At 41.6% G+C, this 27407-nt stretch overlaps 2 protein-coding genes across 3 annotated transcripts; both read left to right on the top strand.

The window, feature by feature from the left end:
• The first annotated feature begins 3 nt into the window (after positions 1 to 3).
• Positions 4 to 18678, top strand: LOC143102072 (putative ATP-dependent RNA helicase DDX17). The gene is made up of 13 exons (XM_076265444.1): positions 4 to 468; positions 695 to 854; positions 1057 to 1153; positions 1284 to 1417; positions 1597 to 1662; positions 1822 to 1963; positions 6375 to 6535; positions 8327 to 8499; positions 12416 to 12526; positions 12663 to 12724; positions 12923 to 12982; positions 16266 to 16502; positions 17075 to 18678. The coding sequence occupies exons 1-13, from the start codon at positions 413 to 415 to the stop codon at positions 17647 to 17649; spliced, it is 2034 nt and encodes a 677-aa protein (XP_076121559.1). The 5' UTR covers positions 4 to 412; the 3' UTR covers positions 17650 to 18678.
• A 279-nt stretch (positions 18679 to 18957) lies between these two features.
• On the top strand, positions 18958 to 27222 carry micall1b.2 (MICAL like 1b, duplicate 2). 2 transcript variants are annotated; one of them, XM_076265442.1, is made up of 15 exons: positions 18958 to 19697; positions 20258 to 20306; positions 20477 to 20618; positions 21019 to 21086; positions 21231 to 21370; positions 21802 to 22364; positions 22459 to 22504; positions 22743 to 23715; positions 23821 to 23947; positions 24150 to 24272; positions 24682 to 24769; positions 25720 to 25793; positions 25907 to 26021; positions 26475 to 26521; positions 26637 to 27222. In XM_076265442.1, the coding sequence occupies exons 1-15, from the start codon at positions 19555 to 19557 to the stop codon at positions 26768 to 26770; spliced, it is 2832 nt and encodes a 943-aa protein (XP_076121557.1). In that variant the 5' UTR covers positions 18958 to 19554; the 3' UTR covers positions 26771 to 27222. The 2 variants fall into 2 exon arrangements, with proteins under 2 accessions (XP_076121557.1, XP_076121555.1); XM_076265440.1 differs by having other exon boundaries at positions 21019 to 21095.
• Positions 27223 to 27407: the final 185 nt, after the last annotated feature.

Here is a 27407-nt window from a genome sequence, read left to right as displayed (position 1 = left end):
GATGCAGAAGAACTACAACAACAACGCCATTTTTGTCTTGCAGAGTGTTGGAGCGAGACATCATCAGAGCAAACGGGAATAGTTAATCCTGTACCTTTCAGTTGCATGGTAATAACATTGCTTAGAGTTTGTTAAAGATTAAGCAACAGTATTTAGCGTCCGCCATTAATTTTTTTAATTCTAACGGCACATTGAAATTGTTCTCGGCCTTGGTCGATAGCTGACTAGGTTAGAGCCTGGACTTTGCTAAAGCTAACGTTAGTTAGCTGACATTAAAGGGAAATATTTTCACGTCCAGTAAGCCACTGTTGATCATAAATACGGGGTGTCAACCCATTCGAACACTCTAAGGAGGTTTTTGTAGCGAAGACACGTTTCTCAAACGAGTTTGATAATATACTAAGGCAGCAGAATGAGAGGTGGGTCGTCGTATGGAGACAGGGACCGAGACCGAGGACGCGACAGGGGGTGAGTACGAATGTGAGAGCATAAAGTGGTCAGCCAACACCAACTAACTTGATTGGGGGCTTGCTGTTAACGTTTGAAACATTTGGGCTTGATTTGCACATCAGGCTAATATCAAGTATGAAACGGCATTCTTTCCATATAATTATGTTGGTTGGGTCTAAATAACTGACGTACTTAACCAGCAGACAACTTCATTAAGTCTAATTATCGATTTCTTATATGGAAGGCCGCGCTTTGGCTCTAGCCGTGGCCGCTCACCTCCAGGGTCAAAGAAATTCGGCAATCCAGGTGAACGTCTTCGTAAAAAGAAATGGGATTTGGATGAACTTCCAAAGTTTGAAAAGAATTTTTACACAGAGAATCCTGAAGTCCAACGAATGAGCCAGGTACCCTTGCATTTTACACGTCGTCTGTGATCAAACGTTGTTATATGACGAAAAAAGACTGTTGTTCAGTAATTTCTCTTTAGACTTCTGCTTTAGTGCAACTGTAAGTAAACCTGTAGAACACTGAAAATTGCTCTTTCTACTTTTTAGCGTTTAACCTGTTCTTCCAGGAAATTAACAAAATATTGTTTCTTGATTGTAGTATGAGCTTGAAGAATTCCGCAGGAAGAAAGAAATCACTCTAAGAGGCTCGGGCTGCCCCAAACCTGTCATCAGCTTCCAACAGGCCCAGTTCCCACGTATGTACACTGCAGACACATATTTCAGCTCTAAGAAACAAAAGACATGCATAATTGTATAAAGATACACAGGAAATACTGTTTAACCTATCCAAAGTATAATGAAAAAAGGTGTGATCTCTCTCTGTAGAGTATGTAATGGATGTCCTGATGCAGCAGAACTTTAAAGAGCCCACTCCCATCCAGGCCCAGGGCTTTCCATTGGCTCTCAGTGGTAGGGACATGGTGGGCATTGCTCAGACTGGCTCAGGGAAGACTCTTGCGGTGAGTAAAGAAGTATGACTTTAAATGCCCATTCAATTAGAGTAATTCATGGAATATGAAGGTAGGAAAACTACAAATCAATAAAAAGATTATTTTCATTAAAAGTGTAGCTTGTGGTGGGAATTTATACCAGGATGAATGATATACTTTATTGTACATATGCTTTATTTGTTCCTCAGTATCTTCTCCCTGCGATTGTACACATCAACCACCAGCCTTATCTGGAACGAGGAGATGGACCTATTGTAAGTCTTACCATCACTTTTTAGTTGTATGTCAAGTCTTCTGTAGAATGGTGTAATGGAACATTGTTTGCCTCATCAAAATATATATCTATAAGTAAATTGGTCTTGATGTTCTTATGTTCTTTTTTGTGTAAACTCTCCTCTTCTGTCGCTCTCCAGTGTTTGGTACTGGCCCCAACTCGTGAGTTGGCTCAGCAGGTCCAACAGGTGGCCTATGATTATGGCAAATCCTCACGCATCAAGAGCACTTGTGTATACGGAGGAGCACCCAAGGGCCCACAGATTCGCGATCTGGAGAGAGGTGATGTGTCTCATAACCTATATGACACAAATAAGGGAATTCTATACATTTAAGATACATTTCACCCTAGTGCATAGGTGGGTCATTCCGTGTGAAATCACCCAATTTCAGCACAATTTGGCAGGTGACCCTCTCCGAAAAAATCTGAAAAAAATCACAGGTGTTTGTAGACCAAATACATGCATAGATCTAAAATAGTATATCTGTATAACTAATCGTTGCAAAACTACAGCCCTTAGAAACTTCAAGTCATTTTAAGCATTGTGGTGAACAATCCTTTTTATTCAACTTCCAACCTTATTGGCTCTTTTGGTATTTCACACACATTAGTGAAACTATGTGAATAGAAGTACATTTTCCCGTTGAATTAAAAAATCCAAGCGGATCAGACGTATCTTGTGTACTTTCCCCTCTGCAAAGCTCTGAAAATGGCTATAAATTCATAATGTGAAAAGACATCATCATCTTTGAGGGCTTCTCATTCAATAAGTATGTGACACAAATTCATCAGATTTTTTTCCTACTCATGTATGTATTATAAGGTCCTGTCCATGCATTAACTTTGGTTGTTATCATTATCATATTTTCAGAGCATTTCTTTAAAATTGGGCTTGATTTTCAAAAAGCCTGTTTTCATCTTCTCATTTCACCACGTGGACAGTTAACATGATTTTTTTTAATTTTCCCATATATCATTCTGAATGTGAGGATCATCTGCCCAAAATTTGGGCTTGTTGCTGAGTTTCTTCATTGAGATAAGATTTTTTACAAATATTGTCTATAAATCCACTGAATTTGTACTTTATCTGCAGTACCACTTTGCACCACACGTGGTGCTCTTTTAATACAATGGAAGTCAATGGAAGAGTAAGAGAGTCACTTGTTTGCTGCACATATCCAATCTAAACACACAGTTTATGGTTCATATTTAAATTGCTCCAAATAATTATTGCAACATGAACAACATACTACTCATACATACATTTTATTTAGAGAAAATAAACTGATCAAGTAAATTATACACTCATAAGACTGACTGGTCATCATACATGCAGCAAGAGGATTTAGCATAATTACCATCTTTGTAACGGGTTTTCTACACCAGCTTCAACCTATCAGTGCCTATGTGAGTACTTTAATAATTATGACCGCCGCGCAACGAAGCGGCGGTCATATAGGTTTAGTCAGATTTTTATTTATTTATTTATTTTTTATTTTTTTCGCATGCCCACATTTCTGTCAATGATTCCCGGGACACTGAAAGACCGGGGCACACGAAACTTGGTGGGCATGTAACCCCACATGGATAGCATGGAACCATCGTTTTTCGTTTTGATCTGTAGCCCCCCCGCTGGACTGGACCCCCCGAAAGGAGGGTAGGGCAGACACAGTTTTCTGTGAATATCTCGAAAACCGTAGGGTTTAGGAGGACCTTTTTTTTTTTGTATGTTGATCTCAAGGGGCCATGTCAACCCATTCCATAACCACTCATTTCATGTATAGCGCCACCTAGTTAAACACAAAAAAGTAAAAATGAGGTGTTGTAATCGAAGGTATCTGTGACCTAACATAGTCAAAACTGCACGAAATTGGAAGTGTAGGATCATTATGACACCCTCTGTATGCACGCCAAGTTTCGTGGAATTCCATTCATGGTGGGCCACACAATAAATTAATTTATGTTACTATACACCAACTGGCCTGTAGGTGGCCGGAGACAGTTTTCTGTGAATATCTCGAGAACCGTAGGGCCTAGGAGGTCCACCTTTTTTATGTATGTTGGTCTTAAGGGGGCATGTCAACCCATCCCATTACCACTTATTTCATGTATAGCGCCACCTAGTTAAAAAATTAAAAAGCAAAAAATTAGGTGTTTTCATCACAATATCTCTGGCTGACAAGGTCAAAACTGCACGAAATTAAAAGTGTAGGATCATTATGACACCCTCCGAATGCATGCCACGTTTTGTGTACTTTCGTTCATGGGGGGCCTTACAATAAAATAATTTATGTGTACATTTAGTGACGTACACCAACAAGGATTCCCGGGACACTGAAAGACCGGGGTACACAAAACTTGGTGGGCATGTACCCCCACATGGATAGCATGGAACCGTCATTTTTCGTTTTGATCTGTAGCCCCCCCCTGGACTGGACCCCCCGAAAGGAGGGTAGGGCAGACACAGTTCTCTGTGAATATCTTGAGAACTGTAGGGCCTAGGATGACCATTTTTTTCCGTATGTTTGCCTCCAGGGGTCATGTTAACCCATTTCATGTGCACACATGTGCACAAACAGATACACACACACACACAATACATTCACAGTAATCATACGTATGACACATACTCACACAGTAGACATATGTACGCTTGCATGCACAGGCACATAGGCAGGCACACACACAAGCACACACACACACACACACACACACACACACACACACACCCATAACATAAACATAACACAAACAATCAAGAATTTCTCAGAATTATGAACAGGCAAGATGGAGGTGGGATTGTATAAAATTAATTTTACATGTGAAATCTATGAACTAATCATGTTTTGGTACTTGTTGTCTAGCAGATACCAGTGAGAATTGAGTGTGGATAATGCAATTTAGTGAGACAGTTAGAATCATATAGGCCTTTCAGCGTGATTTCTTTTTGTGGAAAAAATGTGCTGGACTGGGCGGCGGTCATATTTTGTACCGCTCTGCGGTACATCTAGTTACTAGCCAGCTGGTTAGGCAAAGTCTATATCCATCGTCATATGCATGGGATGCAGTCCTCTGTGATACATAGACAAAGAGCATTAAGATGGAGATCAGTGCTTTGTCTCCATGTGATCTGGGAGTTGGAAAATGAATGTCATAAAGGAACATATTCAAGAAACAATGGTTTTCTAAAATTCAGTTCATCAAGGTATTTCACTTGATGAAGATGACCATGTGTGTTTCCATCACAAGTATTCATAACAAGGTTTGAGGACTCGTGGATCCAAGAGGCATTCGTAAAAAGATGATAACTCTTTAGTATTGATTTTTCTGCATCTGACAATGCACTGAATTTTAGAAACCCCTTTTTACTTGAATATGTTCCTTTATTACATTCATTCTCCAACTTCTTTCCTAGATCACATGGAGACAAAGCACTGATCTCCATCTTGATGCTCTTTGTCTGTGTATCACAGAGGACTGCATCCCATGCATATGACGATGGATATAGACTTTGCCTAACCAGCTGGCTAGTAATTATTAAAGTGCTCACATAGGCACTGATAGGTTGAAGCTGGTGTAGAAAACTCATTACAAAGATGGTAATTATGCTAAATCCTCTTGCTGCATGTATGATGACCAGTCAGTCTTATGTGTGTATAATTTACTTGATCAGTTTATTTTCTCTAGATAAGATTTATGTATGAGTAGTATGTTGTTAATGTTGCAATAATTATTTGGAGAAATTCAACTATGAACCATAAACTGTGTGTTTAGATTGGATATATGCAGCAAACAAGTGACTCTCTTACTCTTCCATTGACTTCCATTGTATTAAAAGAGCACCACGTGTGGTGCAAAGTGGTACTGCAGATAAAGTACAAATTCAGTGGATTTATAGACAATATTTGTAAAAAATCTTATCTCAATGAAGAAACTTAGCAACAAGCCCAAATTTTGGGCAGATGATCCTCACATACAGAATGATATATGGTAAAAATTAAAAAAATCCTGTTAACTGTCCACGTGGTGAAATGAGAAGATGAAAACGGGCTTTTTGAAAATCAAGCCCAATTGAATAAAAATGCTCTGACAATATGATAATGTTAACAACCAAAGTTAATGCATGGACATGACCTTATAATCCATACATGAGTGGGAAAAAAATCTGATAAATTTGTATCACATACTTTTTGAATGAGAAGCCCTCAAAGGTGGTGATGTTTTTTCACATTATGAATTTATAGCCATTTTCAGAGCTTTGCAGAGGGGGAATTACACAAGATACACCTGATTTGATTGGATTTTTTAATTCAACAGGAAAATGTACTTCTATTCAGATAGTTTCACTAATGTGTGTGAAATACCAAAAGAGGCAATAACGTTGGAAGTTGAACAAAAAGGATTGTTCACCACAATGCTTAAAATGACTTGAAACTTGAAAGGGCTGTAGTTTTGGAACCATTAGTGATACAGATATACTATTTAAGATTTATGCATAGGTTTGGTCTAAAAACACCTGTGATTTTTTTCAGATTTTTTGGGAGAGGGTCACCTGCCAGCCACTGGGTGATTTGACACGGAATGACCCAGGTGTCTATTTCCACGCCTTATAAGATGTAGGAAAGAAGGTGCATACTTACAAGTACAGCCTCTAAACCCCGATGGACCCTTTTGTTCTGGCTCTGTTCTTAGGTGTGGAGATATGCATTGCAACGCCAGGCCGACTGATTGACTTTTTGGAGGTGGGCAAGACAAACCTGCGTCGCTGTACCTACCTGGTGCTGGATGAGGCCGACAGAATGCTGGACATGGGTTTCGAGCCCCAGATCCGCAAGATTGTTGATCAGATAAGGGTAAGATGGAGCGAAATCTATAACGTTGTTATGTTGTTTACCATCACAGAGAGAATTTAAGGAGTATTTCACCGCTGGGAAGATGAATGTAAATTTTAATTGGGTCATTTATGTAGTAGAAATGTGAAATCATTTTTGAAGTCAGTGCCTTCTTCACCGAGGAAAAAGCCGAAAGTGTATTTTTGGCTCATGTGGATGAAAGCCAACAACTCCCAGAATTGCACTTCCCAGAACTCCCAGAACTGCCCTTCGCTGCCCTGCAAGGCCACTCCCCTGGGAAGTGCAAGCACACTGAGGGACTCATTGATGTAACATTTTGACATTAATAAGGATTTTAAAATTAAAACAATCATTGTTTTATGTTGCACTCAATCTTGTGGCCATGTATTGAAGGTCCTGTTCTTCATATGGAAGTTTTCCAAAATCATTATTTTGCAAACTTTAACACCACATTGTTTTTTCCTATTTGCCAGAAAGTCATACATTTTGCATATATCCATGTCAGATGACCCGCAAATTGGCTGCATAGGCTACCATGTTCGACATTTAACTAATGTCCAGCAGCAGCGAAATTTTCTGAACCTTTTACCACTGATACCGTGATAAAGTTGGTTTTATATTGGACGTTGAATATTCAACACATGCAAAAAATTAATTTTGCACTTGCTACGAGGGATGAATTTGTGTCCAATATAAAAACAACTTTACTTGCCGTTCTTCTGATATGACTGCATTTCATTGATTGTGATGCACTCACATCTGCTACAGATAGTGATGACTTCTGATGCCATGTAACGGCCATTTAGGATATATTGTAAAATATCAAAGTTGTAGGACATTTACATAGCTTAAACTGTATGTTTATTTTGTCCCCCATGTCTGTTTCATTCATCCAGACCAGGAGGGACCAGTGTGAACCTTTTCCCCCAATTGATCTGTCGCTAAGCCCCGTCCCCCATTGTTACCGTGTGAAACTCGGAAAAACATACCAGACTTGCTTAGACATACATTATGGAGAATGGCAGCTGACAGTATATCAAAGCAGGCATTGAGGAAGTTTTGGTTGATAAAGGATTTACTTTCCTCCAGAAGCAATCAAAAGGGACTTAATTATGATATGGAGAGGTATATCCAAAACTTTAAAATGTATACAAGGTGACAAGCTTAAAGTGGAGGCGAGTAGCCAGATCACTGTGCAAAAAACACTGACGTTAATGTTAGCTAGCTAGAACTAGACTGAGTGTTAGGCTATATTAACATTCGATGCAGTAAGAATATAGTAGTTGGCTAATGAGCATTTTCATCTTGGGATTTAACAGGGAACCTGGAACCTGTGCCCACGTTGTTGGCTTAGTAGCCTACATTACGTCGAGCTGTTGCAAATGCGAGATGCGTCCTGTGTAGGCTGCTGTTTATGAAATATACCCTCGTTTACTAGCCACTCGGGGTACCGGCTATCAGTATTACACGTCCCCCATGCACAATGTTGGACCATGGTTATCCGTCGGGTTTTTTTTAGGAAATAAACTCCATAAATAACCATTAATTTGTCATTTTATGCCTCCTCCCTGTTGTTTCCTATGGAGTTGTTCGAGCTTATGTCCGAGTCTGTTGAGGCTGGACTGTCATTGGTTCATCTGCGTTCTAAGGGTGGCGCTTAGCGACAGGTCAATTGTTGTGTCTGCCTGTTAAATATGCTCAGTTCAATGTCAGTCTCAGAGTCAGTCAGTCTCAGGCCGATGCCAATTATTAAAAAAATGCCAAAAATTGGCATGTCTTGTTTGCTCTCAGCCTGACAGACAGACCCTCATGTGGAGTGCCACCTGGCCGAAGGAGGTCCGTCAGCTGGCCGAGGACTTCCTGCGGGACTATGTTCAGATCAACGTCGGTGCCCTGGAGCTCAGTGCCAATCACAACATCCTGCAGATTGTTGACGTCTGTATGGACAGCGAGAAGGACAGCAAGTAAGTCACCTCTAAGCCTTGATCTGCAGTACATCTCTGCTGTGGTACATCATCGTTATGTGTGTGTGTACGCATGTGTGGTGTAGGGGTGTCACAATTCTCCAAATCCTCGATACGATTTAATTTTCGATTTTAAAGTCACGCTTCTATTCGATTTTCAAACTTTTTTTTTTATATTACTATTAATGCCTTCCTTATGATGTTAACTTTTTTTGGCCTTTTCTTTTCTGTTTTGGGGGGCTTTTATTTTGAAACAGCTTTTTATTTTGAAACCGTTCCAACTGCGAGGTTGTAAACAAAACAAACATTAAACATAGACGTGAACATAGTCAAATGAAACAACACAGCATGATAATTTGACTGTTTCTTCAGCAAACTTTGAAGAGACCCTAGGTTAGTGTTTATGGATTATGCACTTATCAATGTGCATTTCATGCCTCAAGTATTGGGCAGCCGTGGCCTACTGGTTAGCACTTCGGACCTGTAACCGGAGTGTTGCCGGTTCGAACCCCGACCAGTAGGCACGGCTGAAGTGCCCTTGAGGTTGGCTGATTAATCAGGCCAATTTTTGGCATTTTTTTAATAATTGGCATCGGCCTGAGACTGACTGACTCTGAGACTGACATTGAACTGAGCATATTTAACAGGCAGACACAACAATTGACCTGTCGCTAAGCGCCAACCATAGAACGCAGAAGAACCAATGACAATCCAGCCTCAACCCCTCACTGCTCCCCGAGCGCCGCTGTTGATGCAGGCAGCTCACTGCGCCGGGATTAGTGTGTGCTTCACCTCACTGTGTGTACACTGTGTGCTGTGTGTGTTTCACTAATTCATGGATTGGGATAAATGCAGAGACCAAATTTCCCTCACGGGATCAAAAGAGTATATATACTTATATACTTATACTTAAGTAATTTTTGACTGTAGCTAGATCATCTTTTCACTTACTGAGTTGAGTAAGTTAGTCTTAACGTGAATGAATGACAAAATACTTTTACACCGGTGATTTCAGAGTAGAAAGATGGGCTTCGATTTTGGTCTGGACCTGACATAGGGGCTGTGGCTACATCGTCGATTCTGCATTTGAGTTCGAAGTTCGAGATTGAGACTTAAAATTGTGACACCCCTAGTGTGGTGTACTGTGTGTGCTTTAAAGCATGTTACTGTTATTGCATCTAGTGTGGAGATATCTAAAAATAGCTGATGGGTCATTCCGTGTCAAATCACCCAGTGGCTGGCAGGTGACCCTCTCCCAAAAAATCTGAAAAAAATCACAGGTGTTTGAAGACCAAACCTATGCATAAATCTTAAATAGTATATCTGTATCACTAATGGTTCCAAAACTACAGCCCTTTCAAGTTTCAAGTCATTTTAAGCATCGTGGTGAACAATCCTTTTTGTTCAACTTCCAACATTATTGGCTCTTTTGGTATTTCACACACATTAGTGAAACTATGTGAATAGAAGTACATTTTCCTGTTGAATTAAAAAATCCAATCAAATCAGGTGTATCTTGTGTAATTCCCCCTCTGCAAAGCTCTGAAAATGGCTATAAATTCATAATGTAAAAAACATCACCACCTTTGAGGGCTTCTCATTCAAAAAGTATGTGATACAAATTCATCAGATTTTTTTCCCACTCATGTATGGATTATAAGGTCATGTCCATGCATTAACTTTGGTTGTTAACATTATCACATTGTCAGAGCATTTTTATTAAATTGGGCTTGATTTTCAAAAAGCCCGTCTTCATCTTCTCATTTCACCACGTGGACAGTTAACAGGATTTTTTTTAATTTTACCATATATCATTCTGTATGTGAGGATCATCTGCCCAAAATTTGGGCTTGTTGCTGAGTTTCTTCATTGAGATAAGATTTTTTACAAATATTGTCTATAAATCCACTGAATTTGTACTTTATCTGCAGTACCACTTTGCACCACACGTGGTGCTCTTTTAATACAATGGAAGTCAATGGAAGAGTAAGAGAGTCACTTGTTTGCTGCATATATCCAATCTAAACACACAGTTTATGGTTCATAGTTGAACTTCTCCAAATAATTATTGCAACATTAACAACATACTACTCATATACTCAATACATAAATCTTATCTAGAGAAAATAAACTGATCAAGTAAATTATACACACATAAGACTGACTGGTCATCATACATGCAGCAAGAGGATTTAGCATAATTACCATCTTTGTAATGAGTTTTCTACACCAGCTTCAACCTATCAGTGCCTATGTGAGCACTTTAATAATTACAAGCCAGCTGGTTAGGCAAAGTCTATATCCATCGTCATATGCATGGGATGCAGTCCTCTGTGATACACAGACAAAGAGCATCAAGATGGAGATCAGTGCTTTGTCTCCATGTGATCTAGGAAAGAAGTTGGAGAATGAATGTAATAAAGGAACATATTCAAGTAAAAAAGGGGTTTCTAAAATTCAGTGCATTGTCAGATGCAGAAAAATCAATACTAAAGAGTTATCATCTTTTTACGAATGCCTCTTGGATCCACGAGTCCTCAAACCTTGTTATGAATACTTGTGATGGAAACACACATGGTCATCTTCATCAAGTGAAATACCTTGATGAACTGAATTTTAGAAAACCATTGTTTCTTGAATATGTTCCTTTATGACATTCATTTTCCAACTCCCAGATCACATGGAGACAAAGCACTGATCTCCATCTTAATGCTCTTTGTCTGTGTATCACAGAGGACTGCATCCCATGCATATGACGATGGATATAGACTTTGCCTAACCAGCTGGCTAGTAATTATTAAAGTACTCACATAGGCACTGATAGGTTGAAGCTGGTGTAGAAAACCTGTTACAAAGATGGTAATTATGCTAAATCCTCTTGCTGCATGTATGATGACCAGTCAGTCTTAGTGTATAATTTACTTGATCAGTTTATTTTCTCTAAATAAAATGTATGTATGAGTAGTATGTTGTTCATGTTGCAATAATTATTTGGAGCAATTTAACTATGAACCATAAACTGTGTGTTTAGATTGGATATGTGCAGCAAACAAGTGACTCTCTTACTCTTCCATTGACTTCCATTGTATTAAAAGAGCACCACGTGTGGTGCAAAGTGGTACTGCAGATAAAGTACAAATTCAGTGGATTTATAGTCAATATTTGTAAAAAATCTTATCTCAATGAAGAAACTCAGCAACAAGCCCACATTTTGGGCAGATGATCCTCACATTCAGAATGATATATGGGAAAATTAAAAAAAATCATGTTAACTGTCCACGTGGTGAAATGAGAAGATGAAAACAGGCTTTTTGAAAATCAAGCCCAATTTTAAAGAAATGCTCTGAAAATATGATAATGATAACAACCAAAGTTAATGCATGGACAGGACCTTATAATACATACATGAGTAGGAAAAAACTCTGATGAATTTGTGTCACATACTTATTGAATGAGAAGCCCTCAAAGATGATGATGTCTTTTCACATTATGAATTTATAGCCATTTTCAGAGCTTTGCAGAGGGGAAAGTACACAAGATACGTCTGATCCGATTGGATTTTTTAATTCAACAGGAAAATGTACTTCTATTCACATAGTTTCACTAATGTGTGTGAAATACCAAAAGAGCCAATAAGGTTGGAAGTTGAACAAAAAGGATTGTTCACCACAATGCTTAAAATGACTTGAAGTTTCAAAGGGCTGTAGTTTTGGAACCATTAGTGATACAGATATACTATTTAAGATTTATGCATAGGTTTGGTCTTCAAACACCTGTGATTTTTTTCAGATTTTTTCGGAGAGGGTCACCTGCCAAATTGTGCTGAAATTGGGTGATTTCACACGGAATGACCCTGATAGCAATGATGTTTGATAATGATGAGAATGATCTCTCTCCTCTTTACCCTCACCAACAGATTGCTTCAACTGATGGAAGAGATAATGGCTGAGAAAGAAAACAAGACCATCATCTTTGTGGAGACCAAGAAACGATGTGATGATTTGACGCGGCGCATGAGGCGAGATGGGTGAGTCAGAATCAACTTCCGGCTCTGTGCTCCCCTAATTGGATGCCTTTTGGACATAAATACTTTGGCCTCAGCACAACTCGGGACAAACACACAATGCATGAGATTCATAAGGCCTTCAATTTCTTCTCCCTAGATGGCCTGCTATGTGCATCCATGGTGACAAGAGTCAGCCTGAAAGAGACTGGGTGCTCTCAGGTAGGGATTGGGTTGAGCGTCTGGCAATGGAACTAATGGAGTGCTAACTTTGTTATTTAAATTACTGCTTAATGTGTGCATCATATCTTATTAACCTGGAATAAAAGTGTTGCAAATTTAGTATTATAATATTTATTCAAATAACAGAAGTCTGAAGTCTGTTGAAATAGTGATGTGTGTATTGTCTGTTTTTGTTAGAGTTTCGCAGTGGAAAAGCCCCCATTCTCATTGCGACTGACGTGGCCTCTCGTGGTTTGGGTATGTCTTGAGTATTGATTCTGTGATTACATACCACAATACGTGTATATGTAAACACACACATAGGTACTTGCCTGTACCTGGTTTAAACTGATGTTATCTCCTTGCATTTTACAATAGCACATCCTTTTTTTGCTTCAGCGTGAAGTGGTATAAACCTGTTTGCTTAGTTACTGGAACTTAAGACATGATTGCGTGATGTTCTTGATTCTGGCTTTGCTGTCTATTGAATAGGCTAGCGTCAGATTAGATTCCACTTCTTGATGTTACTCTACTGTAAGGATGCCATTGCTCCATTCAAGCTGAAGAGTATAGATAAAGTGTTGCACTGAAGTGTAAGTGGGTGTAGAGTGGGATAAGTTAGCTAATTTCAGCCACATATGAGCTAAGTTAGACAAGGGGTACAGAGAAAGATGCCTTTTGTAGATTTATAACCTATTTTTGTTTCTGTGTTCATTTTTTGTTTGTTTGTTTCTTTATTTTGTTTCCAAGTCTCTCTTCCGGCACTAGAAGCGCACAGGCCCATGGGAGCCTGCGGCCGGACCTAGGCATGACAAATCGAAGCCAGAATTGCGGAGCGAAAACAGGGGAGAGAGACGGCCTGATTTTAGCTATCCCTGAAAACAGCCATCTCACCGAAAAAACCTTCCCCCCCGCCCAGAACCAAACGCGCTCCTGTCAACTCTCCCCCCCTCCAGGGGGCTGACTGCCTGGGACCCCTTGGGGGGGAGAAAGGGACGCTGCTGGGATTCCAAATTTTGAGAGCTGGGGTGTGGTGGGCCGGTCAGCTGAGAGGGCAGAGAGAGGGGCGTGGAGGCGGGTGACCTCCCTCCAGCTTTGCCAGCACCTTGCTATGAAGGTAACGCACCATTGCCAAAGGAAGTAGAACTTTACTACCCCATGTGCAGTCATAGTGTGTGTGTATGTTTCAGCAAATTAGATTTTTATCTAGCAGAAATGCTTCTCTCAAGTAGCTGGCCATTTCCATTCAAGTTTTATTATCTATGAGGTACTCCAGTAGGTTCCTATTTGGGCACATACCTTACTTTAGTGTAGTAACAGTCAGGCATAGTGGTTTGAGGGTCCCCTTACGCTAAGATACAAGCCATTGACATTCCTGCATCGTCCCAGTAAGGTGTAGTGGTTTAGTCAGAGGTGGTGCGTTACGAGAAGACAGCAAGAGAGCGGGCAAGCTGAGCAGCCAGCAGTCGCCGCGCTGGAGGCCCCTCACCCCCTCTGGTCGGCCCCCCTGCGGCCTCCCACTGCACGGCTCCCTCGCTGACACCCCCACCCTCGCCTCTGGCTGTGCTGAGCTGGCCTCTCCCTCTGCGGGCGTCATGTCTGGTCCTGGCCGGCAGGAGTCCTGGCCTGAAGGAGCCTCTCTTTTTACCGTTCACTCATTCTCCTTAGCGCCCTCCCCGTTTTCTTCAGTTATTTTACCCTCCCCGTTTTCTCTACTCATCATTCTCTCCATTTATCTCTCTCTCTCTCTCTCTCTCTCTCTTTCTCTTTCTTTCTCTCTCTCTGTGTGTCCCCTACTCCAACTTGCTCTTCTCCTGCCTGGCTGCTCCTGTCTGTCGCTCTCTCTGTCCAGCTCTCTTGCATTTCTCTAAAGACTTCTTTTTGCTCTCTGTCTAATTCTCTTATGCTATCTTGTCGGTCATGTGACAAACCCCCACACACCCTCCACCGTCATCCTCCTTACTCTTCAGTTCTGAATGTCCCCTTGTGTGTGTGTGTGTGTGTGTGTGTGTGTGTGTGTGTGTGTGTGTGTGTGTGTGTGTGTGTGTGTGTGTGTGTGTGTGTGTGTGTGTGTGTCATGCCTGGATAATCCCCGTGTCGGGGGGAAATGGAGAGAAGCAAACCCATGACTCATCTCCATTTGATAGATTAACCAATGCCCCCCCCCCCCCTCCCTCATCACAAAAACGGCCCTTCGCTCCGCTCCTTCACGCTCTGTGCAGTCTGTCACACGGTCGGGTTTACCGTGGACTAATGGCCTACTGTCTGTTTCTTGTTACTCAACACTAAAGACCTGGGCTCCTGGAGACTCTGCCTGGCCTGGAAGGGCCTGGTGGGGGTCTGGAACATGGATCCCCATTGGCCTCTTTCTGCTGTCTCCTCACTATAGTCGGATAGAAGGCTAAAAATCCAAACACAGCTTTGACATTTTACCACGGCAGCTTTATGGCAGTCAGATTTATGTTTGGAATGAGAGAGAGAGAAAAAGGCATATAAAACGAGAGAGAGAAAGGAAAATAGTAGTGTTTGGCCCTGCCTCTCCAGTCCAGGGTTGTGGAGTGGGGTTTTAATGGAAGGGTGCGAACATGGGGGTATTTGCTACCTCCACACCTCTCCAACCCCTACCAACAGCCCAGGACTGGTCTTGGGGGCCAGAGGAAACCTCAATTATCCAGGGTAAGTACCTCAACCCCCTCCTACCCCGTTGAAATTCCATTTTGTGCGTTGACCTTCAAAATGTTCATTTTGTCCCAAAAGAAGTTGTATGTGGAGACTCTAGCAGTGCTTTCAGAGCCCTCTGTCCGTTGTAATGAGAAACAGACTTGTCTTGTCCAACAATCCTTTGTCCCCACCTGGTGGCAAGGTGTAATACAACAGTCTTCCACCTTGGCCGTCCCCAAATCAATAGTTGCTGGTGGACCTCTTGTTTCAACCTGATTCTGAACATCTGTGAATTACCTGACTTTGACCCAAACAGTACTAGTGTTTAGACATGGCGATGGTGGTCTTTGCAATATAGGTCTCAAACAGCCAAATTAACTGCCTTATCCATGAATAACACTGTCTCAGGGTATTTCTACCATGCTTTGATCGTTCACCATTTAAAGTAATCTCATTTCCCTAACTCATAATGCACTGGTATTGAGGATTTGAAGGATTATTGCTCATGGGAAATGGACAGCAATCAATGAAGAATTTATTAATTTTAACATAATTGGTTGTGGCAAGGCTTATTAATAGTCAGGTTTCTCCAGCAAGTAGATATGAAATGTCTTTTCACTTATTTGTGAGGTAATTAAAGTTCAGACCCAATGTATACTGTCCAAACCACATTTATTGATAAGTTCTCAATCCAGACTTCAGTGATTATTTAGTGGGTCCTTAGCCTAAAGCACAATCTTGTAAAGTGCACATGAGTCCGTGATGTGTGTAGCTCATGTTAATTTCATCTATTTATCTTCCTTCCCTTTTGCTTAATGAAAACCCTACCACCTTCCTGCTGCCTCCCCTCACCCCCCGCCCCCCTTTTCCACACCCCAAGATGTGGAGGATGTCAAGTTTGTTATCAACTACGACTATCCCAACTCGTCCGAAGACTACATCCACCGCATTGGGCGCACAGCCCGTAGCACCAACAAAGGCACGGCCTACACCTTCTTCACACCTGGCAATCTGCGCCAGGCCCGGGAGCTGGTGCGCGTGCTGGAGGAGGCCCGGCAGGCCATCAACCCCAAACTCCTCCAGCTGGTGGACTCTGGGCGTGGGAGCGGTGGAGGAGGTGAGTTGATGGGGTGCAGCCAGGGCACAGGAGCAGCTGTTTCATTTTGTGGAAAAACTTTAATGAATGACTTTAATAGATAGATTTCTGGGCCTATCCTAGACTGGATTGTTTTGTTTTTTGGCGGGGGGGGGGTGGTCGTGTTACTTTCTTTTTTTTCACCACACATGTGTTTGCATCCCTGAATATTAAAAATGTGCAGACAGGACATGAAATGGAATATGATTGCTACTAAAATTTTTTGTTGTTTGCTGTTCATTTTTATCTTCAGGTGCAGGTATTTAAATGTCTATATAGGAAAAAACACATGTAAATGAAATGGTGCTTAAAGCCTACTTTAAAATATAATACTAAAGGAAAAACTATTGAATACAAAGAAATATCATGATATTAATAGCCATTGGAGGTACCAAGAACTGTTATCATGTTCTCTGCTTCAGAGAGTGCTAATTTTAACTGTTTGAGGATCTTTATAGCAGACTTCTGAGTCTCTCTTAGGCTTATCAATTGTACTTTTAAGATCATCTGTTCAATCACTCAGGCATGCACACCTGCCTTACTGCATTCTCCAGGTGGGAGATCTCGTTTCCGTGGCAGCGGCTCAAACTCCAACAACCCTAACCTGATGTACCAGGAGGAGTGTGACCGCCGCATGCGCTCGGTGGGTGGTGGCGGCAGCAAGGACAGCCGTGGGAATGGCAGTTCAAGCGGCGGATTCGGCCGTGACGGGAGACGTGATGGAGGTGACCGCTCCTCCTCTTCCTCCTCGTCCTACCGCGACCGCAGTGGCAGGGATGGGCGCGGCAGCGACAGCTACAGCTCCGGCTCCAACTCTTACAGCGGCAGCAGCAGCCAGTACAGCAGTTACGGTAGCAGCAGTGGCGGCAGCCAGTACAACTCCAGGGGAGGTGCTCCATCAGGGGGCAGCTCGACGAGTGGAGGTGCAGTGCCCGATCAGTCGGGCCAGTCCCAGGGTCAGTTTGGGAACATTGGGGCCAGATCGGGCAACCCCCCGCCACCTGTCACCGGGCCACAGCCCCTCATGGCCCAGCAGTTCTCTCCCACTCAGCCAATGATGGGCCTCATGGGTCAGGGTGGACCCTACCAGTTTGCACCGCCGCCACCCCCACCCCCATCAAGGAAGTAATGATGTTTAGAGTTTACTTGGAGTGAGGCGTTCAGTTAAGCTGTGATTATTGGGGTATGCAGCGGTTAGAATGTGTTGACATTCCACCAAGTCCCTGTTTTGCATCTCTCCCCTACCTTGGAATGTGTCTGAGAGCCCACAGTGCACAACCGTGAAGTAGATAAGTGTTCCAGAGGAGATAGCAGTGCGTTTCTCCGAGTCGTACATTCTTGTTTTTCCGAGCCTACTATTACAGTACATAAAGACACAGATTCCCACCATCCTGATCATGATTTATGCAGCTCTGCAGATTACACTCTGAGCTTTTCTCTTAATTCAGTGATGCTGTTGACAAAAGGAGAGGTTGTGTATAAATATACGTTTATTTAGAAAAGCGGTGAAATGACTTAGTGAGCAGACACCAGCTGTATTTTTTATCTTTTGTATTTTGGCTGTATTTTTGTTTTGTTTGGTCAGATTTTGTCTAGTGATGCTATTTCCCCTTTTTTGGCTCTACTGTTGGGTAAAAGTGGTTTGAAATCTTTGAACTGAATACGGTCATTATGTTGTCCTTTAAGAATGTACCAATGTAGGTGATATACATGGTTATGTCTTATTGTTTCATAGAGTCAGTTCTTTTGTTCTTTTGTTGTTTAGTTGACTCTAAATTGGATGATGGTGAGACATGAATATTGAATCAGAATGACTTGATTGCTAGGGATCATTTCAAGATTAATATTTGGCCTGTAACATGTAAGTACTAATACAAAATTCATGATTTTTGTTTTCCATCTTGACCAAAACAATAAGCTTCTATACTTGTTTTCATTGAGATTCTGTTCAGTGCCAGGCATTTTTTCAGCGTTCCCTCAGACAGTGAGGATATACTGCAGTTTTTTTTTAAAGTTGATCTCTCTTTTTCAGTTAAATATCATAACAAGAACAAATTTGTAACCAACTTTGACTATGTTCTTAAATTTTGTATCTTGAGTTAGCCTATAGAAGCTATGTGTCTACGTTTTTCAAATTGAAATAAAGATTTCCATCAAGCTTTGTAGTAATAATTTGAATTTTATTCTTAGTGAAGGCATAAAAATAACATTCAAGCTGCAGAGTATCTTCCTTAGGCCTATGTGGGTTTTGGCTGTTGATATTTTACAGAATGCATTAGGCGCATAAAACGCGATAACTGCTGCACTGTTTTAGTACATTTAATTAAATTCACATGTGAACACGTAGTGTAGTGAGCTAGAATCTAATGGCATGTCTCCCCCACCCCTCCAGATAAAACGAGATGTCTGTTTCCCCCTACTGGTCGTTCGAGGAAATTGGTCTGCGGTCTCTGCAAGTCATACGATATTGTTTTGAATTTTGGGATTTTGCGCGTGTATGTGTCCATTGGGAATTACTGTAGATTTGTAGATTCCTACAGCGTCGGAAGGAAGTCTGAATCTTCATGCAACATTTAGAAACTTTAATCGACAAAGCACTATTCACCGTGTGCTGTAGCCTGTCGTCTGTTGCGTGGGTAGAAAAGTAAGCAGTGTTTGTTTCTGTTAAAGGAAGTCGGTAGGTAGCTTACATTTGCGTTAAGTAGGCCTATGCAATTCATTTATTTGACTGTAAATTGAAACCGATTGTTATGTCAACATTAGATCGGTTGCTAGAACTCCGAATGGCCGGACTGAATATTTGTGGTGTGTTGAGCTCATACAATCCAGAACATTTTGAAGGCTGAACTACATTTCTAAGAATATTGTTGATCTTGGTGCATTTATTTTTATCCAAGCCGCATTTGCGAGTGCGGGCTTTACCATGACGGTATGTTATGCCGAAGATGTCAACAAATGTGTCACCTAACGTTACAGTAGCTGGCTGGGTGCTCTGCTGCTCTTCAAAGACGTGGCAAACGCACTCTAAAGTGATATGGGGTCCCAGAAACTTCTGCAGGATTGGTGTCGCTTACAGTGCGAACATTATTCCAATGTGGAAATTAGGGATTTGACCACCTCTTTCAAAGATGGGTTGGCTTTCTGCGCCATCATCCACAAACACAGACCAGACTTGCTGTAAGTATCCATGCGCCTTAAGAGACCGAGGCTAGCCTAATACACTGGGCATGTTGGCGAAAGTTATGCATTTTGCTGTAATTAACACAACACATTTAACTTAATCTCACACGTTAAGGATAATTTCCTAACATTAATTGCCCTGTATATTTAAATAATTGTGTTCACTAGACGCCCACACATGACCTTAACATAGCCCATCATTGGATGCCAAACTAATCTTTAGCCGAGGATGTGAGCTTGCCTGTCACTAAGGATTTGTAGCTAAGTCTTCCGTAAAGAATAACAATCCTGCTCACATAGCACCCACCAACAAATTCCACGTGGAGGCTACAGTATTTTTTTTTTCTCAGGTTCCCTATTTTCCCTATTCCTGCCTAGTTCAGCATCTTACTAGACATTGCAATTCTGTACAATTTAAGAATACTTTTACTATTGTAAGATAGTGTCACGTGTCTGAAGACCTAATTGGTTATATCCCTGTGTGAGAAAAAAGAAAATCATCTATTGTTTCATTGTTTAACGCCACATGTACTGACATAATGCTCTTCTCAATACAGAGATTTTCATTCACTCTCGAAGGAGAAAGGCTATGAAAACAATCGCCTGGTGAGTTTTTTGAAGGATCTGACTGAACATCATGGACAGTCGTGATCCACTGATTAATGTAGATTTTATTAGAGTAAGATGCCTAACTTTTGTCTATCAGTCTTTCTGAAATAACCTTGTTAAAGACCTGTTTGACACTGACATTTTACCCCTTTTTTCTGTGATACCAGGCCTTCGAAGTAGCTGAGACACATCTAGGTATCCCTGCTTTGCTGGACCCTGCTGACATGGTGTCTCCAGAGGTGCCTGACAGGCTGAGTGTCATCACCTACCTTTCCCAGTACTTCACCTACTTTGCCAAGACATCTGATGGTGAGTCCCAGAAGGCACTTCAGGTTGACTGTGCTTGTGTACTGTACTGCTCCCAACTTATGATGCTGCTGACATTGGCCGACTCTTCCTTTCTGGCTTTGGCATGAATGCAGAAAGTACTGTAAGTGAAAGTGAATAACATGGTGGGACTGTTCTGTTGCTCACACTTGATCCATGGTCAACCTCCTTAACATTTGGACTGCACTTTCAAGTTATGCCTGTTTATTTGAAATCAGTCCAAAGTACAGGATGCACACTTTTCCACACTTATTGGTAAACTCCCTGAACTTTAGTTTACAAGAATGAATGGACACATTCATGCACTTATAGTAAAGGAATACAGCGGATGTACTCCCCAGATGCATTCTGGTATTGGTATTTGTATCTTTTACATTTTCAGCTGGATTCAGCAACTTCCTGATGTCCAGCCTCCCAAGCACCTGCACAGATGGGAAGAAAGGGCTCCAGGTATCTGAGGTTGTTTACCAACCAAAGTAAACTTTGCTTTACTCTTTACTCTGTTATCAACCATGTCCAACGGTTTGGTTGTTAATTTCATTGTGAAACAGTCTGTTAGAAGAATGACCCTCTCTCTGGTCTTGGCACTGTTAGAGCTCAGCAGAGAAGGGGAAGGGGAAGGGCCAGACCAACAGCAGAGCTCCAGCCCACTTGTGCAGTGTGTGCCAGAAGCAAGTTCACCTGGTACAGAGACACATCGTGGATGGAAAGTTGTACCATCGAAGCTGCTTCAAGTAAGAGTTGGGGGAAAATGTTTCTCATATTATACAGATCTTCTCACTTCAAGGGCCCTAAATGAAAAAATTGGCAAAGTCTAAACAAGTCTAACTAAAGCTAATTTAATAACGTGGCAAAATCTATGCACTAATTTAATACCAAGAGCAAGATCCTAGGCTTAAGCATCAGTGGGTCAACTTCACACTTCCATAAACCACACAAAAGCTTTTGTTCATGCACGAGACCCTTTGCTCATTGACTGACTTGCCTTTTTTGCTGGTCAGATAATTAAGGTAATAATAATAATAATAATAATAATAATAATAGTAATAAAGTGTTATGAAAGATCAGGGGAATGAAATGTTTGTAGTAACTTGCTGTATTACTGCTGTATGCATAGCGGAAGAAGTAGTTTAATCAATGTTGCTGTTGTTGTGATGTACTTCAGGTGTAGTCAGTGCAGCAGCACCCTTTTCCCAGGATCATACAGGAAGGGAGATGAGGCTGGCTCGCTGCTGTGTTCACACCTCTGCATACAAAAACCAAATGGCCTCCCTAAACAGCATAGCCTCGCAGACCCAGGAGAAGCTCTTCAGAGAGTGACTCAAGACGTGCCTTGTTCAACCAGCCTCACTGAACAGCACAGTCTAGAGGTGGACAAAGAGAAGAGAAGCGAAAGCCAGTTGCCCGAGAGCACAAATGAGCACACACAGTGCGAAGTGGACGATAAAAAGAAATCACTTCCTGACAAGGAGGTAGAAACAGAAAAGGCAGAAGGAAAACAAACTCTTGAAAAACAGAAGCTCATGGATGTTGACACAAAGAAGCTCGGAGTCAGTGCAGGCACTGGCTCTTCTCCCGCACTGGCTGGTCAGTCGGGGACAAACAGCCGGCCCGTGCCAGCACCACGGAGGGCGAAAGCCCGACAGCAGGAGTCCAGCAGGTCTAATCCCCCCTGGCCACCACCCAGGGCACATCCTGCTAAAGTGATGAACCGTTCTCTGTCTGAGAGTGAGTTACCGTCACTGTTTGCCATCCGAAAGGTAGTGTTGTAAACAATGTTGAACTCATGTTTGACTTTTTTGTGTCTTTCTCGGCCTTTCAGATCATGAAGCCAAGTCTGGAGAGGAAGGCTTCAGCGTGTCAAGAAGGTCTGTTTATTTGAAGCACTAAAATGATGGTGTTTTTATTTTGTGACATCAATCAATCAATCAATCAATCAATCAATTTATTGTTTAAAGTGAAGTATCACCATGCAACATGGTCTCAATACACTGTCATAAAAGTAAATAAGTGGCATATCGTGTTCTCATGCCTGGAGTTACATAATCTAAAGACGTGTGGAATCATCATGTCGATTCATGTCATCATGTAAATTTTCTTCTTCAGCTCTGACAAGTCCAGTGAAAACCAGAAGCCAAAAAGTCCCCCTTGGCTGGATTTGATTCACCCTGGACCTTGGGCCAAACTTCCTCCAGTCCCTCTTCCACCAGAGCCCCCTCGCTCCTGCTCTGTCCCTTTCCTCAGTGAGATGTGGTCAAGGCGGAAGGCTGTCCATCTCTCCCCTCATAATCCATTTGACGAGGAGGACGTCAGTGAAGGTCTTGAGGGATCACACAAAGACACATGGACAGTATGTTCGGAGAGAGATGAGAGCCAAGTGCAGGTGACCATGGTGACAAGCCAGACCTGGTGTGGCACCAGTGTACGGGACCAAGCCAACGCTGAAAGGTCAGCTGATGACAACCCAACCTCAAAGGCCAACATCCCCCAATCAGCTGAATGCACTGATACACCACCCGCACGTAAAGGGGAATCCATTTCAGAAGAGAGAGGGGTGGTGTGCTCAGCAGAAGACTCTAACTCACCAGGTGACTGCCCTTTAGTCCAAGCTAATGCTCCACCAAACATGGCTGAAACAGACCGTCTTGAGAAACCACTAGCTGAGACTAATGGCACGGGCAACGTGGCTCCGTCGATTTGTTCCTCTTGTGTATCAGATTTAGCTGAGACTGCTGGTTCAGTGTGTACGCTAAATTTAGCTAAAGCAGTCACCGTACCTGAGGCTTCCAGATTAGAATCCCCTGCTGGCAGAACTGAATTAGAGAGTTTGCCAAAATCTGCTTTGGCCTCAGCACCCCAGATGCTTTCAGAGACTGATGTTTGCCAAGAGCAAGATCTCCCTAAAAGTTTATCAGAAGTGCAGTTATCAACCCAAGATATCACATCCTCTCCACCAAGTGCATCATGTAGTGACAGAAACACTGAGAGTCATTCACAGCATACTCAACAGTTGCCATCTGATTGTCTGATCAGAGACAGAGAGCCTCCACCACCACCAACTAAACCATATCGTAACAAGGTAAGGACATTCATTGATTACTGTGATGTTTCAGGTTATAATGACATGTTCTGTTGAATGATCCTTAGTTACGTTGTTGTGACATTATCTCCGTCTGCCCACCAGCGCACATGCAAAGAAAACCCTTTCAACAGGACAACATCCCTTGCTGAGATTCCCAGTGCGTCATGTTCCTCTTCCACTAAAGCTGCAGCGCCTGGCCATGGTTTTCCCCTCATCAAGAGAAAGGTAGGTGGGCATAGGGTCTTCATCTCTCAGTTTAATTTGATAACTTTATTTGACTTGTCAAGGAACCAAAAGAGTAAACAGGGCTTAATTTTGCATTTTATCATCACATCAGTCCTTTATTATCTTGAGGATTTTGTCACAATTTGGACATTTAGTTCATTAGTTCACTACAAGCGTCTGCCGATTGATTGAATGCCTGCAGGTAGAGACCGACCGGCACCTCCAGAAGAAAGACCTACAGACAGAGCGCGGGGAGCTGGAGAGGCGTTTGAATGGCCTGGAACAGAGAGGCGTGGAGCTGGAGAGGAGCCTCAGAAACTGTCACAATGGTGAAGAGGAGATGGATGTTTTGATAGCTTCATAAACAGTCATTCAGTGATTTGGTTTTGAGTTTGATTCAGTTTGGTTTGGTCATAACTGAGTTAAGTATTTTGAGCCTCGATCTGGTTGGATCTGTGTGAATGGAGCTCCCTTTGTTTCACTTTGTTTCAAAATTGTTGGGCAGTTGCGTGCCATGCAACTTTGTATCTTGTATTTTGCTGCATTTTGTCTCAGAACAAGTTAGTTGACCACATGCCACATCCTCTACACTTGGTTTGCAGCCTTGTGCACACCGGCCTTTGCCACCTCAACACCCTGTTTCTCTTTATATCTTGTCTGTGTGAGCAGGAGTGTATGTTTATGGATAGTCATGCAAAATGTTCCTCACATAGATTTTTTTTCTCTCTTTTTGTTCAGAAAAAGAGGATGACCTTTTGGTGAACTGGTTCACCCTCATTCATGAGAAACACATGCTGGTGCGCAGAGACGCTGAGCTGGTCTACATGTGAGTGCACAAAATCCTATGATGCCCCGGCAGGGTATTCTGCTTACCGTAAAAATGAACGTTGCAAAAAGACAATAAGACAAAAGATGCCGGACAGAGCGGCGTAGTCACCAGCGTACTTGTGACACCAAGACATGACAAATACATTTAAAAAATAACAAACACAAAAGATGCCAGACAGAGCGACGTATTCCCCAGCGTACCCATGACGCCAAAACATACAAGAGGAGGAGCAGTGTGCCACTGTATGTTCTTTTCTGTTCCCGTATGGTTGGAAGTGAAATGTCTGTCTAAAACTGGATGCTCAAGAAACAGGAACCACACAGTGACACATAACACTGCCCCAGTTAGGTGTTCACTTATGGTCTCACTTCTAATTTGTCTTCCTCATTCATGATTGTAAATCCTGTATCCTATCGAAAACAAAACAGGTATCAGTTCTCTGTCTAATTATATTCAGCCAAGTTCTGCGGATCTGATGTGGGAAATAGCAAATGCTGTGGACGCTCTACAACATGTATTTTCATTATCTGTTTCAATCATTTTCATATTATATATGTTGTAAAACTATGATACCCAAATTAGTCAGTCAGTAGAGGAAAAAGTACAGTACAGTACAGTATGTCATGACACGTGGAGCCCTAATTTAAATGGGGAAAGTGCAAAGTCTAAAGTCCAACTAAAGCTAATTTGATAATGAGGGAAAATCTCTTTGCAAATGTGATACCATGAGCAAGATTCTATAGGCACAAATATTGATTTGTCTGCTTAATCCTTCCACACACCACACAGTAGGTTTAGTTCATGCAGACACTTTGGTTGACTTTGCACTTTGCCCGTCTTTTAAAGTAGGACCCATAGTGTCATGGCAAACTATGTGACACTGAAAAGGCTCTTAGATTTCCACACAATGTAGCTTTTGGTGACTTTTTTTCTATATACATTTAAAGGGCAAAGCAGCAGAATCTGGAGGAGAGGCAGTCAGATGTGGAATATGAATTAAGATGTCTCTTCAATAAACCAGGTGTTTACCACATTACCACAGCAATGCATCCATCCTTCATCATGTGTAAATATTATTTATTTATTCAATGAGTATTCTGTGTTTATTTTTCTTCAACCATGTCTGTTGATCAGAGAAAGATTGGAGCAAGGATGACAAGGCCAGGGAGAAGCAGCTGATGTCAGACCTAGTCACCATCATTGAACAGAGAAACCAAATTATCAACAGCCTGGACCAGGACCGGCAAAGGTGAGCCAACTATAACATGCAGTTTATTTAACGACTAGTTCCATCAACAACAAAAAACAAAGGGTGTCACCATGTTACCTCAGTATTCAGAAATCCGGTTTTCTATTTCCGGCCAAAGCTGAGTTGTATTGATTTTAATATGGCAGTAGACAGTGCTTGACATATCCTAAGCCATATAAAAGCAAACTTTATATTTCTCTGTCAGTCATATAGAATATCCATATTGAGTGCAGAATTGTCAACATTTCGAAAGAAATATAAGTTGAAGCATATTGTAGTTAGCCTGCTGAGACTTCACTGATAATGTAAATAGAATGGACGGAAGATGAAAACCGGATGGATTTCCGCTTTCAAGAATAAGGTGGATAGGTTATTTGTTTTTGTTCTATACCTATTTGCAGACAATACGTTACAATGTGTGGCTTTTTACTGAGTTATGTTTACTTCTCTCAGAGAACAAGAGGAGGACATGCTGTTAGAGGACATGATCAAAAAGAGAGGTATGAAGCAAACCACTCTTCCTGTCTTCCTATAACTTGTATTCATCCCGTTGAAATATAGGCAACCTAGAAGCTTTGCTGTCTTCATCTTATGTTGTTCTATTTACCCTTCCAGATTCCCATAGAAATGAAGAAACTGATCAGAGGATCTTTGCTGGAAAGTTTAAGCCAATGAAGATGCTGAAGCAGCTCGGCCACAAGACTGAGAGCAAAAAGGGAAAGAGCAAAATCTCTCTGAAGAAGAGCTGAAGACTAACCACTGGGGGTAGTCTTGCCACGAGAGCTGAATGTGCAGTGATTACCGGAGAGTCGGTGTCACAAATAAAGTTGCCCCTTTATTGAGAATTTATGTAGACATGCCATAGACATGTCACACAAAGATTACCCAAAATGTTGTGAAGTGATTGTGAGTGATCTCAGCCAGTTTATGGCATTTTCTTATTCCACAGGGTAGGGCATCATGAAGAATTTATGCTTTTATAAATGGGCATGCCAGTATTTAAACTTTAAAAGTAGTTAAACTTATGTTTGTGGCCAATGCTAGGGTTATTCCCCTCAAGAATGGATTTTTGCGAAATTGTGTAGACGGAAAGACATTGGATATTTATTTTCAGGCTATGTTAAGAAACTCAGACATTCTATTCTGTCATTGCACGCATACTCTGTCTGAAAAGTAAAGTATTATGGCTTTTTGCATTACTTGTGTTGTGCTGTTATTTCACATGATGTGTGTGGATAGTTTTCACACAATAACTTCAGCAAAACTCATATTTTTTTTTAGTTTCAGGGGAAAAGACAGAACATAGATTCAATTGATTGGCTTCGTCGGAATTGTTTTTCATGGTATTGTGTTTTACACGGAATACTAAGACGACCGGAAGTGTAT

Source organism: Alosa pseudoharengus, unplaced genomic scaffold, assembly GCF_046254945.1.
Source record: "Alosa pseudoharengus isolate Yale_2024_CS ecotype anadromous, Long Island Sound unplaced genomic scaffold, YU_APseudo_1.1 YU_APseudo_1.1_scf_4, whole genome shotgun sequence".
In the NCBI taxonomy this organism is placed as follows: Eukaryota; Metazoa; Chordata; class Actinopteri; order Clupeiformes; family Clupeidae; genus Alosa; species Alosa pseudoharengus.
Note: the sequence above shows the minus strand (reverse complement) of the source record. Positions and strands in the feature narration are given on the sequence as shown.